The sequence below is a fragment of the Megascapheus bottae genome, chromosome 17 (assembly GCF_031878675.1).
Source record: "Megascapheus bottae isolate mThoBot1 chromosome 17, mThoBot2.hap1, whole genome shotgun sequence".
NCBI lineage: Eukaryota > Metazoa > Chordata > Mammalia > Rodentia > Geomyidae > Megascapheus > Megascapheus bottae.
In genome coordinates, this window is record NC_143525.1 from 17,820,993 (window position 1) to 17,848,389 (window position 27,397).

Consider the following 27,397-nt stretch of genomic DNA (forward strand, 5'->3'; position numbering starts at 1 on the left):
AGCTGAAAAACTGTTCACCCAAGTCTAAGACCTCCCTACCAAACCAAGATGTGAAGGGTTGGGAGCTGGGGGTGGCTCCACCATTTTGCTGGGAATTGAACCCAGGGCCTTCCTTGCTAACACTAGGCAAGTATTCTTCCACTGAATGATATCCCCAGCCTGTTTGTTTCAACAGGGTCTGGCTATGTTCAAGTCCCTGCCTCAGCTTCCTGAGAGCTGATCACGGGCTTGCACCACCAGTCCCGTGGTTCCATGGTTTCCATACCATCTCCACCTGGAGACAAGACACTTGACCTGTGCTCCCTCTGGTTGGGGACCAGATGGACTATTGTCAGGGACAGTAGTGGTGGCTGAGCACAGATGCCCTGCTGTCCACCCACAGACTTGAAGTAGGCACAGATCAGACAGGACATGTGGAGACGGTAGATCTGTGTAGTAGGTCCAGCAGGAGCAAGCCACCACCGGCATGCCGCTGGATCCAGGAAAGGGAGGAGGGAGGACATACGGCTAGAATCCAGTGGACGGAGATCCTCAGAGCAACATGGCAAGAGACCGGCGGCAGTGAGGGCCATATGGAAGACGCTACCTCTGAACATTTACAGGGGCAGGGATCAACTCACACCAGTGCCACCTGGCTGCCTCACTTACCAGCTACCCCACACCAGCTAGACAGGGTAAGAGGTGATCACAGAAATCGGCCAGAGCTCCATTGTCCTATGGACTGACCAGCATTCATCCTGATTGACACTGGCCGACTGTTCGGTGCTATGAAGACTAAAGTATTTGTGTTTACCAAGAAGGAAGGAAGAAGTCCAGAGTTGGTTCAAGTTTTCATCCAGTACAGAGGAGAAATTTCCCAACTGACCAAACTGTAAAGTGATAATCACAGGAAAACCAAGTCATGCTATGAGTTGTTCTGTGATCTTCATGCTCAAAGCAGAGGCTCTACTACTTTAGAGAAAGCCTCTCCACTATCTCTGACAATCTTGCAAACCACAGGGGCCCATCACCTATAAAGCAGAAACACCGAAGGAGAAGGAGCAGCACCTTCTGTTACAGCAGATGTTCTGAACCCCAACTTGGAGAGAAAAAGCCACAAGATTCAGGAAAGCCAGAGAGCCCTGACTGGGGTTATTTCCCCTACCTCCTGATGGAGCTTCCTGCTCAAAGAGCTTTGCTGGGCAGCTGTGGCTCATCAAGCCAATGGCTGGAGACTTCGGTGTACTCAGGGAAGAAGATTCAAACATGTGTGTGCATTGGGGGGCATCTGGGGCTCCTGGCTGTGCTGGCTTTTTCCTAGGGCCTCTGTGACTGGGCTCGTCTTGTCAGTACCTGGTCAGACAAATTCTCCACCACTTGTGATCACTGTGTTGTGGGACAGTTTCACAATGACAGTGTTGAAATGTAACATTTTCCAAATGGATCCTAGGCCACATTCCTAATTTCTTCTGGGACTACGTGCTGACATGCTGGATCCTATTGTGTGCCTGGGTGTAAACTTGTCCCTTAAGGGTCCCCTGCCACCAGTCAGCATCTGTGCAGGAGCAAGGACTGCCCTAGGGTGTGAACAAGGCATAGGTCTGTCTTGCCTGCCTCAAAATATCCCTGCAGAGAGAACTCACTGGATTTGATACCATGAGGGAGGAAGCAGCAGGAGCCAGGAGGAATCCAGAAGGCCCCCAATGCCCTCTAGGAGGCTGGAGGAGAGTGACTGGCCTCTGAGGCACCTGTTCCTAACAATTCAAGCCTCCCTAGTCGCCCCCCGCATCCCCCCCCCCGCCCGCGTTCCCGCTCATTCAGACACAGGTGCATTTCTGCAGTAGGACAGTTACAATAGCAGGCAGCGCCTTCACAGCCTGGGAGGGCCCTGGGGTCACCTCACCTGTGGTTCCTTCTGGGATCTCCGTGTGGCCCTGGGCAGCAGCCTGCTCACCAGGGACTCTCGCTTCCACTAAGGGTGCGGTCACGTCTGGAAACCACCAAGAACGACCTTAGGTATGTATGGGGTGAGCCTCTGATCTTTGCTGCTTAGTCTAATCAAAGCAATGCAGGGAAGGGAGCAGCTACATGCAAGAAAGCACCAGCACAAAGCAGGCCTGAGACTTCTTCCCCCCTGGCAGTGGGACACAGGCCACCTGCCAGAGGCAGCATGTATGTTGCAGGGAGACCAGCTAGCTGAGGCTTGTCTTGGGGTTTCTAGAGAGAACTGTGCAGTCCCCATGACATTTCCAGCTGTGTAATTCCTAAGACAGCATGGGGACTGAGGCAGGGCAGAACCGCCCTAAGATCCCTGCCCTGTATCCAGGGGTGGCCATGAGACCCAGTACTGGCCAGTGAGACAGGAGCACACATATGCCAGGTGGAACAGTAGGAAAAATCAAATAGGGATGGTTTTGCTGTGAGGCTCTGAGCAAGTCCTTTCTCTTTTTGAGCCTCCATTTCTTCTACAAACCAGAGTTGCCATCTCGAAATGACTGCTGAGATTTTTTTCTAGCTTTAACCCCATTTTCTAAGCCCCTGATCTTCTATCACAATAACACCCCCCGTGCCCCCCACCAAGAGCTGGGGACTTGACCATTGACAAGTCTGGCTTTATGGCAGAGGTACGAGGTAGCCTTCCAGTAGCTGTGGTCAGCACCTCATGGATGCGAACACACCTCAGGAACAGCTTTGCTCCATGAAGGCCATTTAAAGTATAGTCATCTCTGGTGTAGACAGAGCAACAAGATAAAGCCCAGCCCCCACCAAGTTCCCTCCCTGTGGATGAGAGCCAAGGCACCTGGGACTAGACAGGTACAGTCCAGACTACACTAAGCCTTGGGAGAAAGCTTCTTCCGGAATGATAATGACAGTGTGGAAAGCCAGACTGGGGAGGTAGCGACAGGAATTCAGGACTTTCTCAGGATGACATGCAACTTGCAAAACAAGATGAGCAGGAAATGTCTTGCATAACCAGCTGTTCAGGGGAGCACAGAGAATTTGGCCTGGACACTGTCACCGGACAGAGGACCTCAAGACTAAGGACTTCGCCAGCTGAACCTTCCACACAGACGCGTTTATGCTAAGCAACTGGCAGGGACTTGACAACAACTTTCTGGGCTAATTCAAAGGTGCAGGGATGCCTGAGGAGATGCCAGGGCTAAGTTCTCACCATGACACAACGAAAGGAAGCTTGGACCTCCTTGAGGAAGATGGAGGGCCAGAGGGCAGATACCACAAATAGGTTCAAAAACTATCCTCAATGCCTTTCTCTCTTGATTTGTTTTGCTAAACAGGCCGAAAATCAAAATGTTCAAAATCTCAGCTATGTACCAGGTCTGGCCAAAAATCATAAGTGGAAATCTTCTAGGAAGAGCTTGCAGGAAAACCCCTGCTCTCCTAAGAGAACACAGTGAGCATCAGGTCTCTTCTGGCCATTTTACCCTTTCTTTCTTCTCTCTCTCTCTCTCTCTCTCGCTCTCTCGCTCTCACGTTCTCTTCTCTCTCCTAAAATCAACCCTTCCTTCCCTCCTTTCTTTTTCTGCGTCACTGCTTTTTTCGTGTGTGTGTGTGTGTGTGTGTGTGTGTGTGTGTGTGTGTGTGTCAGTATTGGGGCTTGAACTCAAGGCCTCACATACTTGCTGAGCAATTTTGCTTAAGGCTGGTACTATACCACTTGAGCCAAACTTCCATTTCTGGCTTTTTGTTGTTTAAATGGAGATAAGTCTCTCACAGGCTGGGAAAAGAGGGCTATAATCCTAGTTACTCAGGAAGCTGAGATCTGGGGGATTGCAGTTTGAAGCCTGCCCAGCCAGGAAAGTCTGCAAAACTCTTATCTCCGATTATCATCAGAAAACTGGAAATGATGCTGTGCCTCAAAGTGATAAAGTGCTAGCCTTGAGCAAAAGAACTCAGAAACAGTAGCTCAAACAACAACAAAATTAAGTTCTTCCAGATCTGTCTGCCTGGGCTGGTTTTGAACCATGATTTTCAAATTTCAATTTCCTGAGTAGCTAGGATTACAGGCATGAGCCATCATCGCTGCCTGGGTTATACTTCACTTGTTCTTGCTCAGATAAGATGCTTGGAATTGCAGTAGCCATCGTGCAATCAGAAGGCGATGGCCCGTCTATTAAGGATGGGAGATGATGACAGTGCATCAGCAACGCCGGGGATCTGCTGCTAGACATCTTATGACGTGAGACGATCAAGCCTCTCCACACATTTGCCCCAGTGGGTTTTCTGTTGCCTGGACTCAAACGTAGTCGTTTCCACTAACACAGATGGGAAAGCAGGAGAAGGTGGTGAAAACCAGGAGTAAAAAGTGTTCGGGAAACAGGCAAGGGATCTAATACAAATTTGGACACCATGTGTCTGGAGAGGACAAGCTAGATGCACTTGAACATACCCCACAGCCCACAAGCAGAGGCCCAAGCCCTGTCCAGCAACCAAGAAAGGAAGGACATCAAACTAAGACCAGTTCCAAGGCATAGCTGAGGAAATGTGTTCTGCCCTGCCCCACCCATAGCTCAGCCAAATGGAGACATGGTGTCCCGAGAGAAAAGTGAGGTGGGGGTGCTGAGGGGGCTGTGGGAGGGCAGTGGATATGGGGTGGGGGGTTCTGGGGAGCCATGGCACACAGTCCAGTCTCAAAGCACAGTGGCCTCAGGAGCACACACGAGACCACTGGTGAGCAAGGGAGAGAAGCAGCAGCATCCTGCAAAGCAGTGCGCAGCACAGCTCAGCCAGCGGGAGTGGAAGCAGCCAGTGGCCAGTGGCCCTGCCTGGTGCCAGCCGGGATGGGTGGCTCAGAGCATGACTAAGGAAGCGATGGGAGGGAGGCCCCACCTTCAGCCGTCGGAGTGCTCTTAGCATCAGAGGTCTCAGAGCCCGGTTCCTCAGATCCATCATCAGCAGGGGTCTGCAGGGGAGACTCTGGAACATACACAATGAGCCCTCAGCATGGCTGCTTCTTCCCAGCCCCCTGTGCCCTCAGGAGGGACTTGGGAGCAGTGTCTTGAGCTGCAGCCCCCTCACTGTGGACCCCACTGCCTCCCCATGAAACCACAAAGGGATCCAGCCCTCTATCGCCCCATGTAATGGTGTCTCCCGCAGTCACAGGACACAGATGCAGGTGTTTTGTGCGTGCTCCCTGGGGAGGAGGCAAAGGACCTTATGCTGACCAATATGCAACAGATCCAGAAAGCAGCACCATGTAAATGGCTGCTTTGCCTTTGCTACTAGTGACAAATAGATGCCTCAGTGACTCCATTCCTGGCTTGAAATAGGATGCAAGTCTACACAGACAATGAACAAGCCCTGAGTTACACTGTGGAAGTCAAATGTGAGCCACCACAGGGAAACTGTTCTGGGAGAGAGGTCAAGTGACCACAGCAGTCCACAGCTCTACCTTCCACCATGAATGTTCTTGGTAAGGCGGCTTTTGTTGGCTTCACAAAAAATCAGAAAAATCTATCTCCTCCTCCTGAATTGTCCCCTCCCATTCAACTTGGCCAACCAGACTCAATCTGCTCTGGTCATTGTATCAGTTCTTATCATACTTACAAACATCTTACTGAACATCTGGGTCTGGTGAACTGAGGCCTTCAAATTCAGAAGGGCGGGGCTTCTTTTTGGATAGCCACTTCCGGTTTCTTAGTGGCTAATTGGAGATAGGAGTCTGATGGACTTTTGTGCCTGGGCTGGCTTTGAACTCAGATCTGAGGATCTCGGCCTCCTGAGTACCTAGGATTACAGGCGTGACCCATAGTAACCTGGCAAAGACAGGGCTTCTTGAGATCACTGTGTGTGCAGAGCTGAGTGCAGGCTACTCAGAAGACTCGGTTCCTCCAGGAGTATATGGCCAAATAACAGAGAAGCATGGCCAGACAGAGCAAAAAGATCAAGAGAGCAGGCTCCCAAACAGGCCCAAGATCAGCTGAAATTGTCTTCCTGAATATTCCCCAACAGGAAGTGGGAACTACAGTCTACAAAGCACAGGATTTGGGTGGGTTCAAGTCCTTGTTTCACCATTTCTCATCAGGTGACCTCAGACTTGTCTCTCAGGACTTCAGTTTCTTCTTATACAATGGCTACGATGACAGCAACTGTGCTGTCCTCTGGAGCTGTTCAGAAGATCCCAAGAGTAAAGCACATTGCAAACTGTAGGATTTCTACTTATCGATCTAGTTCTCATCAGTGTGGAGTTGCTGGGTGTTTCTGGGTGGCAACATTGCTCTTCCTTTCAGCTCAGCCCCACCAAGACTGTCCCCAGTGATCCTTACAGGAAGTCACAGCTCAAATTAAGATGAATGACTGGTTGGGAGGGGGCTACAAGGATGAGTGGTAGGATGGATGGATGGATGGATGGATGGATGTAGACTACTGATGAAACATGAAATGCTTCCATCAGATCTGGAGTTCCTTTCCAGGACCTCTCAGTCATCTCCTAAGCCTGGTCCTCCATACCCAGGAAGACTTTTCCAGCTCAAAGCCTGGTCCCACCACCTATCAACTCTATGGCTTTGGCCAAGGTAGTTAACATTTTCTGCCTCAGTTTCCTCCTCAACAAAATGGGGGTAGTAATAGTTCTTCTGTTCACAGGCTTTTGTGGTGAGAAAACTGCTTAAAACATGTTTAAGGCCCTACACACCAGGCCTGGCATGTGGGAAGCCATAAAGATGTGGTGATTACTATCAGTCATTTCCATGATACCTTGACTGAAGGGATGGGGGCAGGGCGGGGGGGGCAGGGAGGGAGCACTGTGCACCAACAGGAACCTGAGCGTTTTTAATTTTTTTTTTTTGTGCCAGTCCTGGGCTTGAGCTCAGGGCCTGAGCACTGTCCTTGGACTTTCTCAAGGCTAGAGCTCTACCACTTGAGCCTCAGCACCACTTCCAGCTTTTTTTTCTATGTATGTGGTACTGAGGAATTGAACCTGGGTCTTCGTGCATGCTAGGCAAGCACTCTACCACTAGGCCAAACTCCCGGCCCAACCTGAGCATTTTTAAAAATGCTGTCCCTAATGTTTATGTAGATATCTCACGGGAATTCCTGGGGCCCCTAGCATGACATCAGATGAACAAATGGGCTCTGATCATAGGAGGAAAAGTCCTACACCATTTGTAGTCACAGCCACATGAGATCTAGTACCCTATCAGGCACATTACAGAGGCCTCCTCTGTGACATAGGCTGCTGGGGACCCCTCTGCTATCCATCTAGCTATTCCTCCTTGGAAATGGTCCTTATGGGTCTAGTCAAAAGGCTACAATGCTCAGCCTCCTGGTTAGGCAGGGGAAGTTTTGGAAGAAATTTAGGGGCTCCATCTGGACCATCTTCCTTCCTTTCATTCCTCCCTCCCTCTCTCCTTCCCTCCCTCCCTTCCTTCTTTGGGTCATACCTAGGTAGCCTAGGTTGAGCTTGCATTTCTCCTACCGTATCCCTATGTCCCAATCCCTTCTGATCTATGCGATCCCTGAGATAACCTTGAAAGTGGATAAGGATAGTTTCAGTTTGTCTTTGTTTCTTGCCATATGAACAAACAAAACCTTCTCATCTTGTGGAGAGGACACAAGCAGGCAAGGAACCAGATCAGGCCGGAGAGTCATTTTTCTAAGGAATGGCTTCCTGTCCGCAGTGGATGACAGGATGAGTGGCAGATGGTACCAAGGCCATGGGACTGCTGCATTAAAACCAAGGTTTGGTGTGGGGCTGTCTGTGTCAGGTGAGTTGGAGGGTGAGGTCCCTGGGGAGCTGGCCAGGGTCATCACTGTGACTGTGTGAATGGTGGTGCCACTGTACAGCAATGTAGAAGTGAAGAATAGTCCAATGTAGAAATGAGGATGGGAGAGTGTGAATGGCATTTGTGAGGTTGCAGGTATGGCTGGCACACTCAACAGAGATATTGTCCTTTAAGCAATAGGGAGATTCTGGAGTTGGTGCAATCTCAGAGTCAGGATGGGGGACCAGGGTGGTGGTAGCCCCATGCACAAGACGGAACATGATGACAAATAAAGACAAATGGAGTTCAAGGCCATTGCACAATCAGGCATCCCACCACCCTGGTCAAAATGCAGTCTCTGGATACTGATCTCAGGTACCCATGTTGCCAAAGAAGAGCCAGTGCTGCCCAAGCTTTGGGCATGCCCAGCTCCTTGGTCCTGGAGCTTATAAAAACCTGCAACTTGCTTTAAGAAGGTATGGCATATGGTGAGGCAGCGTGAGGCAGACAACCTTTGGGTCTTGGTACTAAGCAGCCTGGGCTACAGGAGACATGGCACACATGAGTGTGACAGAGCCCTTCTCCCACCCATCCCCAGCTCGCCATCTGCACTGTCCCTAGAGGGTGGGGAGGAGGGTGAGAGACGCCCCCTCTGAGTGTCTGGAAGGCAAAGCGAGCTAACCACCACCCCTTTTTAATCCCTAGGGTGCATGGTTTTACCAGCTAAAGTGATTTTTTTTTTTACCACTTTTCAGCTGTCTGGCTGTATTTAGTCCTATTCCAGTTTTTAGCATCTGCTTAGACACTCTTTGTTCTGGTACTTAACACATCTGCCGTCTCTTGTCATTATTCAAAACAGTCTTTTGTCACTTATCTAAACTGTTGTTAGTACAGTGACGCTTTCAGCCAAGTGAAACCTGTCACTCCACACATAAAAATAGATCATTCTACACAGCTCAGTACCAGGAATCAATTTGATGGAAAGTATGGAAATCTGGCTTTTGTGGATTGTAGTCTTTAGATAAGAAAATTATCACAGGCTTTCATTTCAGAGACATTTCCGAAAGGTCAGCAATCTCAGTGTTGTTGTTGCTGCTGGTGTGTGTGTGTGTGTGTGTGTGTGTGTGTGTTAGCATAGAATGTCTCGTCATGTTTCATGTGAAAGATAGGTTTAAGCTGGCTCATGTAATCCGAACTTGGGAGGCTGTGATCTGAGGATCATAGTTCAAAGCCAATCTTGTTAGGGAAAGCCCATGAGACTCTCATTTCCAATGAACCATTAGAAAACCAAAAGTAGAAATGTGGCTCCCTGAGTTTAAGCCCCAGGACAGCAAAAAAAAAAAGAGAGAGAGAGAGAAATTGGGTAGAGCAAATATGCTTTAGGTAACCCTAAAGCAGAGAAAACTGGTAAATTTTCTCTATTTACAAATTGAATATAGTGTCTCTTTTAGATAATAGGAGTAAAAACCATTCCCCTATTTTGTGAATGCTGGGCAAGCACTCTATTACTAGGCCAAACTCCCAGAACCTATTTTATTTGTATTTTTTGGCTTAGTGTAGTTTTGTTTGCTTGGCAGGCACTCTACCACTGGGGCCACGCCCTCAGCCCTATAATATACACTTTTAATAGTTAAACATGCTTCCCTGTGTGGTTACACGTGAATATATATGGTTACACGTGGATACACCTTAGTTCAGGACACGAATGATTCACTGTGAGCTTGGTATGTTATGATTCTAATTATATTATGATTCCATGAGAATTTCAGAACTGAATTTTTATTTATTTATTTTTTCATCGGGCTTGAACTCAGGGCCTGGGCAATGTTCCTGAACTCCAGGTCAAGGCTAGCACTACCACTTTGAGCAGTGGTGTGACTTCTGGTTTTCTGGTGGTTAACTGGAGATAAGAATCTCACTTTCCTGCCTAGGCTGGCTTTGAACCTCAGATCTCAGCCTCCTGAGTAGCTAGGATTATAGGCATAGCCACCAACCACCTAGAACTGAGGTTATTATACATTCCTCATAGCACTTGGTGGTGACTGGGTTCAGGCTGAGAGGTTTGACTGTAGCATGTCCCCAGACCTGGTCTGTGAGCTTGGCCTCTTCCCCAACTGTGCCACCACCAGTGTGCCCATCCTCTTCCCTCCCCTCCCACAGGCAGAAGCCAGCCTGTGAGGTAGTGCCCCCTGCTGCCCAGCCATGTCCTGGCCCTCCTCCAAGTATTCTTAGATGAGCACAGCAGCAGATGGCTCCTCTCAGCCCAGAACTCCAGAGCTTCCACTCACTACCCCACACCCTGACTGCAAAGACTTCATCATCTCTAGCATTAAAAGCGAAATGTGCCCTGTCCTGCTTGGGCTGCAGTCTTCCTACTTGTGTTTCTCTATGTTGTTATATCCAGCCGTTGTGCTTCTCCAGGGCTGGGAGAACAGTTACACACGGCCTCGCCCTGTCTTGATTAAGATGTCTTGTGAACCTCTGGGCCCAGGCTGGCTTCAAACTCTGACATCTGCCTCCTGAGTGTCTAGGATTACAGGTCTGAGCCATGATGTCCAGCAAAGAATTTCCAGTTTCTATTGCTTCTCTAGTTCCATAACAGCATGAGTAATCACTTTTTTTTTGTGGGTAGACAAAAACTAACAAATACAATAATACAAAGCAAGCAGCAACAACAACAAATGTAAATCCTTGCCATTTCATCTGCCTGACAATGGTTCTGAAGGACCATGGGGTGCTCTAAGGAGGGCCCTAATTGGGGCTATATTTGGGAGTGTGGAGTGGGAAGGGGGATTGGAGGGTTGTGGAACCCCCTGAAGCACAGGTCTGGCAGAGAGTGAGGAGCTGGCTCCAAGATCTACAGGCAGGACGCTGCGTGTCTGTGGTCCCATGGTGAAGTGAGACATAGGGGGGTCAAGGGAAAGGTCATGTCACTGTATTCTAGCTTTTGCAGATGTGGGTATGGTTTATTAATGGGGAGGCAATAAAAAAATAAATCCAGAGCTCACTTATCTTGCCAGACAGTGGCCAGGCAGATCTGATTTAAAGGGCTACAATGTCATGGATAAAGCCACACATTTCACATGCTAATCAGAGTACTATTTTATAGCCTGCCAGGTGAGGCTCCAGACACAAAGCACCCAGGTATTACTGAGAGTGACAATCCACAGAAGTCCCTGTCTCACTCCATCCACTCAGGAGGGCTTCTCCTCTGAAAAGGTGGATTTTCAGATACCTCCTCCTCCATTCTGAGTTATCTTGGCTCATTCAAATGAACGTGGCTGCCCTCAGCTGACCACTAGGTATTGAAGACTTTCAAAAACCAGGATGTGAACTCTTTCTGCTAGTTCCTGCCAAGGAAAGGTGTTGGCTGGGTCACCCACTAACCTTTCAGACCGTGTTCTGTGTCCCCATCTTGGTCATGCAGCAGGGTGTAGGCGCCAGCATGGTCTTCCATTGTGTCAAACTCCTGGCGGGGCTCGGCCATCCTAGATCAAGGCTCACCTGGGAAAAGAAGATGGGAGGGTGAGGGATGTGGAATGCTGAGCCCAGGGGCTTCTGGGAACACTGGGGTGGAGTAGGTTTGCCAAGGAAAAAGGTGTCCCCACCCTCAAGTCTCAGCAAGCAGAGGCGGGTCTTCCCCACTCCTGTCCAACAAGCACTTATGCAGTCTCATCTTGCTTTTTGCCGCCATAGTAGTGTGACATTCCCGTGTATCTTTTTTTTTTTTTTTGCCAGTCCTGGGCCTTGAACTCAGGGCCTGGGCACTGTCCCTGAGCTTCTTTTGCTCAAGGCTAGCAATCTGCCACTTGAGCCACAGTGCCACTTCCGGCTTTTTCTGTGTATGTGGTTCTGAGAAAACAAACCCAGGGCTTCATGCACTCTACCACTAAGCCACATTCCCAGCCCCCTCTTGGATATTTCTAATCTACCACCACTGCATATTCAAAACAACCAGGGGAGGCAGGTTCTGCGGACCTGGCTTATTATCCTTAGTGCTTTCTCCTTGTTTAAAAAGTAAATGCCTGCTGAGTGTGGTGGCTCACACCTATAATTCTAGCTACTCAGGAGGCTGAGATCTGAGGATCATGGTTCAAAGCCAGCAAAAAAAGGACCTGAGACTCATATTTCCAATTAACTACAAGAAAACTGGAAGTGGCACTGTTTCTCAAGAGGTAGGACGAGACCCTTGAGCTGAAGAGCTCAGGGACAGTGCCCAGACCAAGTTCAAGCCCCATGACCCACCAAAAACAAACAAACAAACAAACAAAAACAAAGTAAATGCCATTGACTGGCTTTTTTTTTTTTTTTGAAGGATAGGATCAGACAAGACAAAGGACATTACATCATGGTATTTCTGGGCAGGAAAACATGGCTCAAAGATGCAGTGATTATTCTATCAATGGCAACTGAAATTAAAACCAAGTCTTTGTGTTTTTCTGCTTAATTGAAGACAAGATGTCTTGCTATGCTGCTCAGGCTCAAGTGATCCTACTGCCTTAGTAAGATCACTTAGGATCACAGTCTTCCAAGTGGCTGGGACTACAGGTGTGTGCACAGCCTGTATATATGTACGGATATATATATATATATATATATAGACAAACATATACACACGTACACACATGGAACTTGAGATCTTTAGCCTCAGTTTCCTGAATACTGGGGATAGTCATGCACCACCACGTCCAGCCTCTGCATCTTTTTTGCTGTGGCCTCTGGATTCTTACAGGGGTGGAGATTATGTTAATGATGAGACAGGCACAGCAGCCTCGGGCTCTGCTCAAGGTCTAGGGAAGAGAAGGGACAGTCTCCCCCAGGTTTCTAGTTCCTCTGGAAGCTGAGATCTGAGGATCATGATTCAAAGATAGTCCCGATAAGAAAGTATGAGATGCTTACCTCTAACCACCAAAAAGCAGAAGTAGAGCTGTGGCTTACGTGGTAGAACACTAGCCTTGAACATAAAAGCTCAGGGACTGCTAGCTCCTAGGCCTTAAGTTCAAGCCCCAGGACCAGTGTGCATGCACGCACACCCACACGTGCACACACACTCACAGTTCGTAACGCTTTATTATTACGGAGTTTTCAACCCAGAGGAATTCCATGTTAGCTTCAGGTCAAGGGCCAGCAAATTATATCCTGTGAGAATTTACCAGAGGGTAACTTGGTAGACTTTGTGGCTGCTGTGGCTGCGGATGTGGTGGGAAAGCAGGTCAGATGGCAAATGAACAAATATGACTGCATTCTCCTGACACTTCCTTTATGGGCAATGACATCTGAATTTCATTGGTCATGGATTATCATTCTATTTTTGTGTTTGTTTTCTCAACCATTTGAAAATACATACACATTTTTAGCTCAAGGCAAGGTTTGACTTGTGAGCCATGGTGTATAGACTTCTCTATAAGGCTTCTTCAGTGGTTTTTGACAGTAAAAACAAATACCCTACAAATACATAAGTCTCAGCCCAAAGATTTCATCAAACATGGTAGCAGATATCTGTAATCCCAACACTTGAATGGCTGAGCCAGGAGGATCCTGAGTTTGAGGCCAGTGTAGACTCCATAGTGAGACCCCATCTCAAAGCAAGCAAACAAAAGCATTGCAGTCCTTCCACTGTGTTCCTTTCTTTGGGCGGGGGGCGGGGGGTGGTTACTGGGGCTGGAACTCAGGCCTCCACCAAGAAGCCATGCATGCAGCCCTCTCCTGTATTCTCAGTGTGGAGAGGGTTCCATAGGTCCCCACACAGGAGCTGGAGAAGGCAGGGTCATTCCTGGACTTGAGCCTAGGGCCTCCATCCCAGGGTTTGGGGACACTGGTCTAGACGGCCACCTTCAACCCACACAGCAGACAACAGGACAATGGGCCCCTCCATCCTGGTTCCTAAGGAGCTCCCCTTGCCTCTGCCCTGCCCCTTAAAGCTGTAGTCAGCTTTACCCACAGGAAGGCAGAACTTAAACCAGCCTGAAAGTACTCATCACAAAAATCCAACTGTGTTCCATTCAAGGGCCAATATTTTCCTTTAGGAGATAAAAAAATAGGATGAGTAGGAAGAAAACTGAGTCAGGAGGTTCATTCCACTACAACTGCAAATCCTTCCGACGCCACACTCTCTCTACATTCTTCATGGCAGGGCGAGGCGGGTTGACGACAGGCCATGCTGGGGGCACTGCACTTTGTGGAAGAGCATTTGCCTACCATGGGCAAAGCCCTGAGTTTGGTCCTCAACACTGAAGAAGGAAAAGGAAGAGAAAGGAATGGAAAAGGAGAAGATAAAACAGGAGAGTGAAGGGAAATGGGAAGAGAGAAGTCTGTGTTCTAGCACATTCCTAAGGGTGGAATTCACATAGAAACCAGAAAGAAGAGATCCCTGGAGAATAAAAGGTGACACTCACGGATGGCATGCGAGCAAGAAACCCCATGGGGGACCTGCCTGGGCAGGCACTGCAGAACCCAAGGGTCTGCAAGAGGAAAGGATCACAGGGTGCCCGTCAGAGGCCTGCTTGATCCCTCTGGAGATCCCACAGGACACAGGGCAGAGCCAGCCAGCAAACAGCACAACTGTGCATCTCAGCATAAAACACGGAAATAAGGAGGCCCTGAGGGGCCTGCTTGTATGGACCAGGCCTGTCATCTCCTCTGCAGCCCTGTAATCTCAGCAGACAGAGGAAAACAAACACCAATCTGATTTCCTATTCTCTGTCACTCTGTCTCTGTCTCTGACTCCCTATCTCCTGTTTGCCCTGCCAGAGGCTTGGAGACAGTGGGGGTGGAAGATAAGGAAGACATTTTTTTCTTTTTCCAGTCCTGGGGCTTGAATTTAGGGCCTGGGCGATGTCCCTGAACTCCTTTTGCTCAAGGCTAGCACTCTTACCTCTTGAGCCACAGTGCATCTTCTGGCTTTTTCTTTGTGTGTGGTACTGAGGAATTGAACCCAGGGCTTCATACAACGCCCAAGGCAAGCACTCTACCACGAAGCCACCTTCCCAAACCAGGAAGACATTTTAAAGGTGTGTGTGTGGAAATGTTTTTTTTTTAAAATTTTTTTTATTGTAATTAGTAAAAGGGTTACATGATATTTGTCAGATAGAAGGTGCATTAATTCACATACATTGATACCCTTTCACATGTCTTGGTACCCGTTTCCCTCCCCCCCCCACACCCCCCACCCGTCTTGGTTTTCCCCCCTTCCCTATCAGTGGGGAAATGTTTAAAAGTACAAACCAGGGGTCTGGAGTTTGGCCTAGTGGTGGAGTGCTTGCCTAGCATGCCCAAAGACCTGGGTTGGATTCCTCGATTCTACATACATAGGAAAAAGCCAGAGATGGTGCTGTGGCTCAAGTGCTAGAGCTCTAGCTTTGAGAAAACCCAAGGACAGTGCTCAGACTCTGCGCCCAAGCCCAGGCCTGACAAAAAAAGTACAAACTACAATGGGTCATTTTTAGGAACTCCCGGAAGAGGACTGTCTTCTGAGAACGGACGAGCACCGCTAGGCCCCAGATTCTGTCTGTGACATCCTGTAGCCAAAGGGCCCTGCTGAGCCTGCCTTCCTGCCCTAAGCACAAGTACATGGCTGCCAGCCAGGCCCTGGCTGGAGTCAGACCCCAGGCTGCAAAGGCAGCCAGCAGGTGAACGCGGTGCCCGGAGCTGTTAGGGACAGCGCTCGCTAGAGGGCGCCAGACACCGGGCCGGGCGCGAGGGGAGACCCGGGACCCGCCCCGGGACCGTCCGGGGACCGCCCCGGGACCGCCCCGGGACCCGCCCCGGGATCCACAGCGCGGTGACTCAGCGCATCCCCCGGATCCGGGATCCTCTGCACCTGCCCCGGGCAGCAAGGACGTCTGTGGGGATGATGGCACCGCGTTGGGAATGCCCTCCACACCTGAGTCAAAGCTGGGTTTTGTGTGCGCCTGCCTGGGGCTTGAACTCGCGGCCTGGAGGCTGTCTTTGAGCTGTTTCGCTTCAGGTTGGCACTCTACCACGTGCGCCACGGCACCACTTCTGGCTTTTCGGTGGTTAATTGGAGATAATAGTCCTGCTTGCGCTGGGCTGGCTTTGAGCTGTGGTCCTCAGACCTCAGCCTCCTGAGTAGCTAGGATTGTAGATGTGATCTGCCAGTGCTGGCACTGAAGCTATTTCTTTTCTTTTCTTTTTAAAATTAGTTTCTTTTTTAAACATATATTTGGTTTATTTTAAAATGTATTTTATTATTATAAAGTCGATGTACAGAGGGGTTACAGTTTCCTAAGTCAAGGAATGAGTAAATTTCTTTTTAGACAATGTCACTAAAGCCATTCTTTATTTTTACTTTTTTTTGGCCAGTTTTGGAGCTTGAACTTGGGGCTGAGCATTGTCCCTGAGCCTCTTTGTATTCAAGGCTAGCACTCTATCACTTGAGCCACAGCACCACAGCCTTTTCTGAGTAGTCTATTGGAGATAAGAGTCTCACAAACTTTCCTGCCAGTATTGGCTTTGAACTGTGATCCTCAGATCTCAGCCTCTTAAGTGGCCAGGAGGCTCAAGGCACAGGTGCCTGGCATCGTGAGACTCTTATTTCCAATGAACCACTGGAAAGCTACATGTGGCGCTATGACTTAAAGTGGAAGAGCCCACTAGCCTCAAGTAAAAAGGCTCAGGGATAGCACCCAGGCCCTGAGTTCAAGTCCCACAACCAACAACAGCAGAAAAAGATAGAAAACAATCATAGATTTGCAGCAGAGCTCTGCCTGAGCGCATGTGGTGCTGGGCACACAGACAGGAAAGACTTATTCTGACGAGAAGAAAGTGAAATAACTTTGGGCCTCCATCCAAAGGGAACAATGTAGGGCTGTGTGAACGGCGGCGGTGGCTCTGGGGAGGAGTGGTGCCGCCATGTGCACATGGACGTGTCGGCTGAGGTCAGCTGGCTGAAGTCCACCATCGAGAAAGTTGGCACAGGGGGACGGAGAAGACAAGCCTGCCTTGATTCTTCTTTTTGCTTTTGAAACAGGGACTGGCTATATAGCTCAGGGGTGTCTAGAACTCATGATCCTCTGACCTCAGCATCCTAAATGCTGAGATTATAGACATGGCCCCATACCCCTGGTTACAATTTTGCTTTTAAATTAGAGTTTCTATTTTTTGTTCTTACAAACAAACAAACTTCCGTTCTCCTTTGTAACCACCAATATGGCCTATAGCTCCTGCAAAAGCTTTCCTGCATGGATGGCCATTTCCAGAGGGGCAATAGTTTGTCCACCAGTCCCCTCTTTAGAATGTCTTCCTCCTCCCCCGTGGCTGGATCTGTGTGAGGACACATGGTGGACCTGCACCTACCCCCCTCATCCTGAGATGCGTTAGTGAGAACATAGCCACCGTGTGAGACTCTTTGGTGGTGATGGTGAGGGGTTCCTTGGGTCCCTGTGTGGTTCTGGGGCTGCCAATGTCCCTGGTCACCACTTTCAGTCTATGTGCAGCAAATCCCCCAAATTCAGAGATCTCAGTGGACAAGGACAGTTCCCTGTGGTGTCAAAGCCGAGAAAACCCTGCTTTTGTTGGACAGAGAAGAGGGGAAGGAAGAGAAAAGTTATGGCTTTCTAAGAACCAGTTTTAGTGATTATTTGAGAGTCAAACAACCTGAGAGAAGAAAGCATACTAACCCCCTCGGCCCACTCAATACCTCCCCCTTTCTTTTGCATATGTCACCTTCCCTACCTCAGACACACCAAGTATCCTACAACCTACTTTAGTCGCTTTACAATACGCTGGTATTTATAGGTTTTGTCCTGATTTCTGCTTGGTTTCCGGCAAGTATAATTTCTAGTGTCGTGTGTGTGTGTGTGTGTGTGTGTGTGTGTGTGTGTGTGTGTGTGTGTTTGTGTGTGTGTGATATCTCTGCGTTTGGTTCTAACCAACAACAAATGTCTCTAACAGCATTTCTCTATGTAGCCCAGGCTGGCTTCCAACTCAATCCTCCAGCTTCTGCCTCCCGAGTGTTGGGATTTCAATTCTTCCTTGCTGCAGACACTTTGTAGATGGGGCGTGGACACAGCACAGCCTTGAATTCATGACAGAGGCTAAGGCACCCCTATCCTCCACTCCTCTGAAGGGAGCCTGGACGTCCCCTTGTTTGGCTTTCTGGGGGGGTCAGATCTCAGGACCAGGGCTCCACCTTGACTCTATTTCTGTGATACACTGGGTGGCCCCAACATCTGGGATCCACCAAAACCTGCTTGCCAGCTGAATAGACAGCATAGCTCCCCAAGGAGGTAGCTTCCAAAGCCACAGGGTCTCCAAGTCTTTCCAAGGGAGCCTTCCTTCCAAGTGCACTCGTCCACATGGACCCCTGGCGTGGAGTTCAAAGTCAGTTGGGACACTTACTGGCCAGGTGGTGTTGGGATGGATTGCTACTTGACCTCTCCAAGTGGCAGGCCAGTGCCACACCTGTCTCACAGGGGGCTGAGAGGGTCCTTGAAAAAGCACAGGTGAAAACCAGCCTGTTAGTGACTTTGATGTGCTCGTCTGACACAGAGGAAGGAGATGGAGAAAAGGCAGTTTCATGTGGACCATGGAAGCAGCCAAGGCTCTGAGGAGAGGACTCCTGTCTCTGTCCTGACGGAGGGGGTGACAGTGGATAAGGAAGACCAGGTAGAGAGCCATAAAGGCAGCCTGCAGAACAGGGCTTACACCTGATTCCTTTCATCCAAGTCCCCAGACAGGCGCTGGCAAGCCCAGAGATGCAGCAGGACATCTTGTGGGATCGAGGGCCTAGATCTTTCTACACGTTGGTGGAAGCTTGCCCAGGACCCGTGGGGAAGGTAGGAGTTTGAAAGGCCCCAGGGCCCCAGGGCTTGAAATTGGCTGTTTCTGCCCTGATATTTCACTTGCTGGGGAAAACATGGGAGATGAGAAGGAAGAGACTTAGGAAGGGAAGGTGGTAGTTTTCCCCATGTCTTTAGTTCTATTTTTTGGGTCTGAGGACATACCCTGAAAGACATGGGGGACTCGAGGGTGGCGGGAGTCTGTTTCTAATTAGAAGTTGTCCCTCTGTAATGAATGACCTGAACTCAGTGTGGGCTTGGAAGGAAAGAAAACAATAAGTTTCCTCTGAACACACCTAAGAAACACCACACTGGGTCACACACACTTGCCCCTGAGTTTTCTGTTGTACAAGAGTGCCCAGCCTCTTCTGTGCATCAGGATCAGAGTTCATGACAGTGCAGGACACATTTCAGCCGGGCCACTCAGGCTCTACTTGGAATCCTTCACTTACAGTGTAGAACCTGGGACCTCTTGGAGTTTTGGAGCTGGGAATGAATGAACGAATGAATGAATGACTATACATCACAGACTTTAAGGGCTTCACAAGTGCCAGATATGGTTTCTATCATTTAAACCTCATCATCTAAACATCATCATCCATTGATTTAATCAAACCTTCTCTAAATGTGTTTTTAGGCTACCTCTCAGGGACAAAGACCCCCCCCCACACCCCAATCCTGGTATCTGGTGAGCTTTGCCCAGCGGTTGCCTTATAATCATGCTCCACATAGGCTGCCTTGGAGAGGAGCCTGGGTTAGCTCTGGAATTGGGAACCCACCAGGGGAGAAACATCCAGAAGCCAAGGAAAGAAAGATTGTGAGGAAGAGCAGCTCTCTCCAAGGGCTTTGGCTTGAAAATACCCAGTACGCGTGGTGCCCCCTTGGCGTCCCCTTGGCTCCACCCACTGAAGCCTCTGGCCAGGGAGGGCAGATGGCAGCCCCTATGACATCATCATCCTAGGATCCCGTGATGCCCTGGGGACAGAGCCAAAGCTCTGTCCTGGTGCTCCGTGCAGGAGGTGGATGGCTCTGGGAGTCATGGGAGGAGATGTGGACACACAGAGGTCCCAGAAGACTCTGATGGAAGAAACCGTAGTAAGAAATGTTCACCAGTGTGACTTTTATAGACAAGCAAACGATGCATCTACGTGAGTATCAGACAGAAAATTCCTAAAAAGTGCAGGCAGTGAAACTGAAATTAGTCTCATTATATATGTTGTTGTTGTTGTTATGCCTGTCCTGGCCTTGAACTCGGGACTTGGACACTGTCCCTGAGCTCTTTTACCCAAGGTGACCTTGAACCACAACTCTACTTCCAGTTTTCTGGCAGTTAATTGGCAGTTAAGGGTCTTGAGAACTTTGCTGGCTTTGAACTGCGATCCTCAGATCTCAGCTTCCTGAGTAGCTAGGATTACAGGCATGAGCAATCCGTACCCAGCTTCGGAATTAATTTTCTGGGTCTAAAAATAGAGGCGCTTCAAGCCCTGGGGCCTGGGTTTCCTTGCCTTCTGTGCCCCAGCAGGAACGCGGGGACAGCATTCATCCAGAGGAATGGTTTGCATGCCAGTATTCTGCTTGCCAGTTTGCTTTTGCCTGAAACCCACTCAAGTCTGTGTTGAAACAGGCCACAAAAACAAGTGTCTTCAAGGGATTTTTCAGACCACACGGAACTCAGGCAGAATCTCAGAGGGAGGACTGCGGTGGCGTATGCACCACGGGCCCACTAGCGAGCAGAGGGGTACCAGGAAAAAGGCAAAGGCCACCTCCCCAGGAGCTGCCAAGCACACACAGATTGTCATGGGGTACCCATGAAAACACAGGCTGGGGTCAGGTATGGTAGCTCCTATAATCCCAGCGACTGGAAAGGCTGAAATCAAAACATCTGCAAGGCCCAACTCAACAAGCATGCTGGATGTAAGGGCCTGTAATCGCAGCTAGGCGGGCAGGCAGAGATAGGAGGATCTCGGGGCAAGGCTGGTTCCAAGCAAAACAAACAAACAAAAACATAGGAAACCTAACCTGAAAAATAAAGTAAAAAGGGGGGGGGGAGTGGGACAGCCTAGCAAGTATGAAGCCTTACATTCAACTCCCAGTACTGACAAGCCAACTAGCCAGCTAGCCAACCACAGAGATGGAGGGAATCCCAGTGGGCCCTGCACCCCCAGGCCAGAAGTAGAGAGGAGGCTGGGGTACATGAGATCACACCACTTCTTCCATCACACTTCTCTCCTCTTTTGCAGAATTGGGCTGGACACCCAAATTCTGGAAACCAGGGCAGGAATCACTCACAACTCTCAACCCCATTTAACATTGCTTCTTCATCCCTGGAACTCAAATGGCTGTGCTTCAGTAGGGTGACACAAAGCCACCACCCACACCTGGCACAGGGAGCTCCTGGGAAATGCTGCTGAACAAGGGTGTGCATGGGACGTGGAGATGGATGTGTGGAGAGAAGAGTGCGGCAGTGATCTCGCTGACACTTCCCAAGCTCAGAACGCACAGCATGGTGCAGCTGTACTTTCTCACCCCAGGCTGGCCGTGAATTCTTGCTCCTCCTGCCTCTGCCTCTCAAGTGCAGGCATTATAGGCTTTTACCACCATGTTCAGACTTGCTGAGATTTGTTTTGGCTGTATTAGGGTTTGAACTCGGACTCCTGAGGTTGCTAGGCATGTGCTCTACTGTTTAAGCCACACGCCTGGCTCTTTTTGCTTAATTTTTTTTCAAGTAGAGTCTCATATTTTTTACACAGGCTGGACTGGATCTTGATCCTCCTATTTGTACCTCCTTCATAGCTGGATTAATGGACACATCTGGCTTTTTAGTTGAGATGGGGAGGGGGGGTGGGTCTCATGAGCTTTTTGCCTAGGCTGGCCATGGACTGCAATGCTCTTGATTTTTGCTTCCCAGGGAACTGGAATTACAGGCATGTTCCACCAAGCTCAGTCCCTGAAACTTAAGTAGACTGGTCCTACTGGGCACAAAGAACATACCAGGCCTTCTCTCTCCAGCCTGAATACACCCTGCTTCTCTGCTCTGGCCTGGATGGGAGGCACTTGAAGCATCTGAAGGTGCTCTCAGTTCTAACAACTTAACTGCTATGGCAACAACATCAACTGGGCACTTTGTACCTGCCTGGCTCATGGAATACATCATCAAATTCTCACCACCATGTCTCTAGCAGAAAGATGATGATATCGTGAATACCCAATCTAGAGATAAGGTCACTGGAACACAGAAGAGAGCTCCTTGCTCAGGATCACACTGTGAGTGAGCTGTGACCCTAGGACTCAAGTCTAGGCCAGTAGGGCAGAAAAACCACCACTTCCCACAGCTTCAAATCCACACCCTTGATCTTGCAGGTCACACGAGGCTCTCTGTTTACTTAGGAAATACCACAACCTCTTTGGCTGTGAACACAGAAAGCTTGTGGTGCATGTCTGGCTCTATCCCTGCTCTTCTGAGCTCCTAGCTCAATTCTAGAGCCTCCCAGCTGTGCTTCTAGACAGGGAGAAGGTGATCAGATTCCTCCCAGCTCAGCAAGCAAAGAGCCATAATGGGATAGGGTGACTGAGGACTCAGAGTACACCTCAGTTCAAAGAAGGAGACTGGACTGGAAGTAGGATGACTGACAGTGACCCCCATGGGCCATGCAGGAATCTTGGGGCTCTGCTCAGATGAGCTGGAGAACATCTGGGGAGCAAGGTATATCTTCTTTGGGTCTGCCCCCCTCTCTTCAGTCCTTCAGTTCAAGAGCAGGAGCAGAGTGCCCTGACCTCCACGGAAAAGCTGTTTACACTTGGAGAGCCCTGTCACTTCCTTTTCCCTCTGGGTCTTGTCATCCACACACCATTCCCCAGAGAGCTCTGGAATTCGATTTATAGGCAACATCTGCGGAAGAAAAAAACATCCAAACATCTCAAGACCTGGGGTCTGTTTTGGTTGTGTTAGGGCTGGAACACAACCCCAGGGCCTTATGCAAGTTAGGGAAGAACACTGCTTTGCTACAGCCTCTCTGTATTCCCAGCTACACAGGAAGTAGAAGACAGGGAGGAAGAACCAGCTCTGAGGATAGCCCAGGAAAAAGTGCAAGACCCTGTCTGAAAAAATAAAAGCCAAAGGATTGGGAGTGTAGATCAAGTGGTAAAACACTTGCCTAGCAAGCATGAGACCGTGAATTCAATCCTTAGTACCACAGGAGAGAGAAAGCGAGAGGGGGAAAGGAGGGAAGGGAGAGGGAGAGGAAGAAACAAAGAGAGGACAAGACTTGGAGTTGAGGCTGTAGCAAAGCAGTGTTTTCTGGTGAAAAAGGATACAAAAGAAGCTGGTTAGGACAATCTTATTGACAATAAATTTATTGTCTTATAAGACAATAAATGCAGTAGGACCAAGCTCTTTAAGCACTAGTTTGCATTACGAAACACAGTTTAGATCCTAATGTACATTATCCCATCTCTTCTAGAACTGGTTTTAACAGATTATTGTATCATCTAGTGGGTAAAAATACACATGGGTGCTTAAAGTGGCAGGCACATAGCATCTCACAGTCCACGTCCCATCTCCAAAACAGTGACTGTCACGTGACCTGGCAAAGGGACTTAACCCTGCAGCTGCATTGTGGGGTTCTGCAGCTCACTCCAGTAGGGAGCTCACCGGTGTCATCAGGGTGGGGTGACCATAAGGATCTTTGCACTCAGAAGAGAAAGGAGGGGCATTGATGTCTGAGCCATGTAAAGTGAGACAGACTTGACTGCCATGGTCCAAGGAACATGGCGCCCCCTAGAGGAAGCTGCAAAGGAAAAGAAAAGGGCTGCTTCTCTGACTCTCCAGAAAGGAACACAACCTTTCCAAAACCTTAGCCTCAACTTCTGACTTCCAGCACTGTAAAAGAACACAGCTAAGTTGTGAAAATTGGTAACTGGTTGAAGCGGCAAGTAGAAAACCAATGCCATTAATTTTGATAGATCTGCTCATGAGTGGACTAGCACTTCAGTGATAATTTGATTTGGGGGAAGGAAGACAGAAAAGTTTGATGGTACACCTGCCGTGTGGCAGGCACTATGTGAGATCCTCTGCCATTTATCCTTTTCAGGCTCCTCTGACCACCCACCAGTGTGGTAGGTGTTGACTGTACCCTTTGGCAACTGTTGGCTGGGAGGGTTAAGGTGCTTGTCTCAGGCATTAGCGGGCCTCGGAGACAGGGATTAAAGCAGGTGTGTTTGCCTCCTGAGCACCTTCTGTTTCAAGCCACCAGCTGCCCCAAGCCCATAGTGCCTATTCTATCTGGGGTGCAGAGCCCCAGAATGCTGGCCGTCTCCCCTCTCCATGCCAGCTTCCCAGCAGTGGGATTGGGGAGTAGGGTGGAGGAGAGGCTGTGTCACCTTTCCAGCTCTGTTCCTGCTGTGGGGACACAAAGGAAGAACACACTGGAGAGAGGAAGTTGCTCAGGGAGTCTGACCTCTCACGCATGCACTACAGCAGGGAGTGATAGCCACCGACCTCTCAGATCAAGTCCGTATACACACTACAAGAGGCTCCTTTGCTTCCTCCAACCGTGAACAACAAGATGGCCCCATCTCTCCTAGGTGGGGCCAAGGCACAGGACCCATCTCTCTGGGTTTTTCATGTGGCTATTGAGCCCTAGACATGCACACTAGGTGTCCCTGGGAAATGTCTGTGGCTCCTGTAGCCTCCTGACCTTCCAGCAATACCTCTAGGATGGGCCTGGCCCAGGACAAAGTCTGGGAGCTGTCCTGATGTGAGTAGTTCCTGCTGCAATTGGGGGAGAGCCTCTTCCTGCTCAAAGGATCGAATCCAGTTAATTAAGAGCAAAGCTTTGTTCTTAAAAGGCACAAATTCAGAATCATCCATTAATCTCTTCAGTTAAGATCACTTTAAATAAAAGCTACCAAGCCGGAGATACAGAAAGCATCTATTATTAAAGCAGACCAGTCCCAAGTCCATACTCTGAGGTAGATCTGGAAGCTCATTCAGACATGTTAGCTGCATAATAAATGAGTTTTGTAACAGCTTTCTATGCACAGATGCATTATTGATGCTGTGTTTGGGGCTGTGTGATTCACATTGAGGCCCTTCAATCCCAAAGGCAGTCCCAGGACACTACAGGCAGGGAGGTTGTCTCCTTGCTCTGAAATAACTCCTGTGTCATTCACCATTTGGGTACAAGTTTCCCTGCCAAGACTGGGTGGGGGGCTCCACCGGTCCCTTCGTTTGGGTCCCTGGTGAGGGTTGCGTATTTGCTTTCCTCATATTGGCTTATTGTTCTGGTCTTCAAGATCTTCCCCAGATGCCCAGCCAGAGCTGAGCCATGGGCTCCTTCTATCCCAGTAGCTGCAGGCCCTTTGTGCCCCACACTGCCTGTTAGAAATTAACCGAAGTCAAAGAGCATCACCCTCAAGTTTTGGCTCTGGGGTTGGTGGTGGAGGCCTAAGTCCTGCCGAGTCCACGTTCCAGAGCTTCCTCCAAGTTCCATGAGTGTGGGCATGGCAAGTAAGCCGGCCCTGGCTACATGCCCATTTCTGCCCACTTCTCCAGGGTGCTCCTTGGACCAGAAACAGGCAGGTTACATAATTAAGCTGCAGAGAGGCCCTGGCCAGAAACACACAAGAAGGACAAGGGGGAGGAGAAGGGTAAGGCCTCCCCCTTCCCCCACTGAGGTGAGGCTGAAGGCGGAGGTGTTGGCACCCCAACACCCACTAGACTTCTGGAGGAATGGACAGGCCTTCTGGGAGAGACAATTCCTAGCATAATATTCACTGTCAGAGTCAGCAGACCCTGGCACAGTGGATTTCCAAATTCCAGTGAGGGGATCTCTGATACTGCAACCCTCTTGCCAGGGAGATTTGTCCTGGGGAAGCTGGGAGTACAGGAAACTCTTCAAAACTCCCAAGGGTGTCTACAGAAGGGTCCCCTCCTCCCTCACTCTTCTCCATCATTAACTCATGTTTGTGAAACTCAGTAAGATCCAAGATCCTTCTAAAAGGAGGAAAATCAAAATGGCTTCAAGTTCAAGGTCCATCTTCTGACTTCTTGACCAGGTACCACAGAGGCTCAGTAGGAGGCAGTCACCCCATCAGTCAGTGGCACAGGAGGAGGAGGAGGAGGAGGAGGAAGAGAAGTGAGTTTCTCTGGGGAAGACACAGCTTTCAGTGTGCTTGAGAAACGAAGACTGGAACACATAGTCACCAGGTGACTGCATCTACCTGACTACGTGCTGCAGTCCTCGCCTGCCTCTGAGCTGCTTGCCGTCTGCGTGGCTAGTGGCTGTCAGCAAGGAAAACTCCAGTGACCAAAATGGAATACATACCCTCAGCCCAGTGGCTGAGTTTCCATTTAGGAAATTTCCTAATACTTTTTTATCTTTATTTATTTATTTATTGCCCATCCTGGGGCTTAAACTCAGGGCCTGGGCACTGTCCTTGGGTTTTCTCAAGACTCGCGCTCCACCACTTGAGCCATAACACTTCTGGCTTTTTCTGTGTATATGGTACCAAGGAATGGAACCCAGGGCTTCATGCAGGCTAGGCAAGCACTCTACCACTAGGCCACTCTCTCAGACCTTATCTTTATTTTTAAGTTAAGTTAAAACCCACAGTATAGGCCAGACACTGATGGCTCATGCCTATAATCCTAGCTACTTAGGAAGATGAGATCTGAGGTTTATGGTTCAAAAATAGCCTGGATAGGTAATTCCATGAGACTCTTATCTCCAATTAACCTTCAAAAAGCCAGAGCTGTGGATCAAGGGTAGAGTGCTGGCTATAAATAAAAAAAGTTAGGCCCGGGCCCGGGAATTTTGTCTAGTGGTAGAGTGCTTGCCTAGCATGCACAAAGACCCAAGTTAGATTCCTTGATACCACATACATAGAAAAATCTGGAAGTGGTGCTGTGGTTCAAGTGGTAGAGCATTAGCCTTGAGAAAGCCCAAGGATAGTGCTGAGTTCGAGCCCCAGAACTGGAAAAAATAAAAAAATAAAATTTAAAAAGATAGGCATAACACCCAAGCTCTAATTTTAAACCCCAGAATGGACACATGTGTGCATGTGAGCATACACACACACACACACACATACACACGCACACACACTCACACGCACACACACACACACACACACACACATGCGCGCGCGCACGCTCAAAAACAGACTACTCTCTGAAAAAAATATAGAAGCATGAATCACTTGTATTCAACTTATAGTCTTTAAATACACAAAGTGACCACTAATGGTTGCTAGTGAAAGAAACAACCCAGCATGCAAAGCATAAGCACTTGGCATGCAGTTTCCTCCTTGAGTCATGGCCGGCCACAATGCCATTCCTCCAAAAGGAGCCTACTGGCATTTAGCCAAAACCAACTATTCATCTCAACTCTCTCATACGCAACATGCCATTGCTCTGTGTGTGTGTGTGTGTGTGTGTGTGTGTGTGTGTGTGTGTGTGTGTGAACTCAGGGCAGGTCTCAGGGCTGATGGTCTACCATACTTCCACTTCCAACTTTTTGTGGGTAAGTGGGGGATAAGAGTCTCTCCGGTTTGAATACCCAGACTGCCTTGGAACCACGATCCTCAGATCTCAGCCTCCTAAGTAGTTGTGATTACAGGTGTGAGCCACCAGCACCCAGCTATTCTTTTCTTTTCTTTTTTTTGGTTGGTTGTAGGGCTTGAATTCTGGGCCTGGGCACTGTCCCTGAGCTTTTAAGCTCAAGGCTATCACCCTACCCTTTGAGAAACAGCGCCACTTCCAGTTTTCTGGTGATTGATTGGAGATAAGAGTCTCACTGACTTTAGTGTTTGGGCTGGCTTTGAACCATGATCCTCAGATCTCAGCCTCCTGAGTAGCTAGGATTACAGGCGTGAATCACCACACATGGTTCCAGCTAT

General features: G+C 49.2%; 1 protein-coding gene across 7 annotated transcripts in view; it reads right to left on the reverse strand.

The window, feature by feature from the left end:
• Positions 1 to 27,397, reverse strand: part of Mapt (microtubule associated protein tau) — a 94,404-nt gene that overhangs the window by 40,072 nt on the left and 26,935 nt on the right. For 3 of the 7 annotated variants that reach the window (XM_090350013.1, XM_090350009.1, XM_090350007.1), the window contains exons 2-4: positions 11,088 to 11,204; positions 4,828 to 4,914; positions 1,883 to 1,969 (exon numbers count right to left, since the gene is read on the reverse strand). In XM_090350013.1, the coding sequence (XP_090206139.1) occupies positions 1,883 to 1,969; positions 4,828 to 4,914; positions 11,088 to 11,187 (274 nt within the window). In that variant the 5' untranslated portion in view covers positions 11,188 to 11,204. The remainder of the gene's footprint in view (positions 1 to 1,882; positions 1,970 to 4,827; positions 4,915 to 11,087; positions 11,205 to 27,397) is intronic. The other 4 variants (XM_090350011.1, XM_090350008.1, XM_090350012.1 and 1 more) reach the window with 2 other exon arrangements.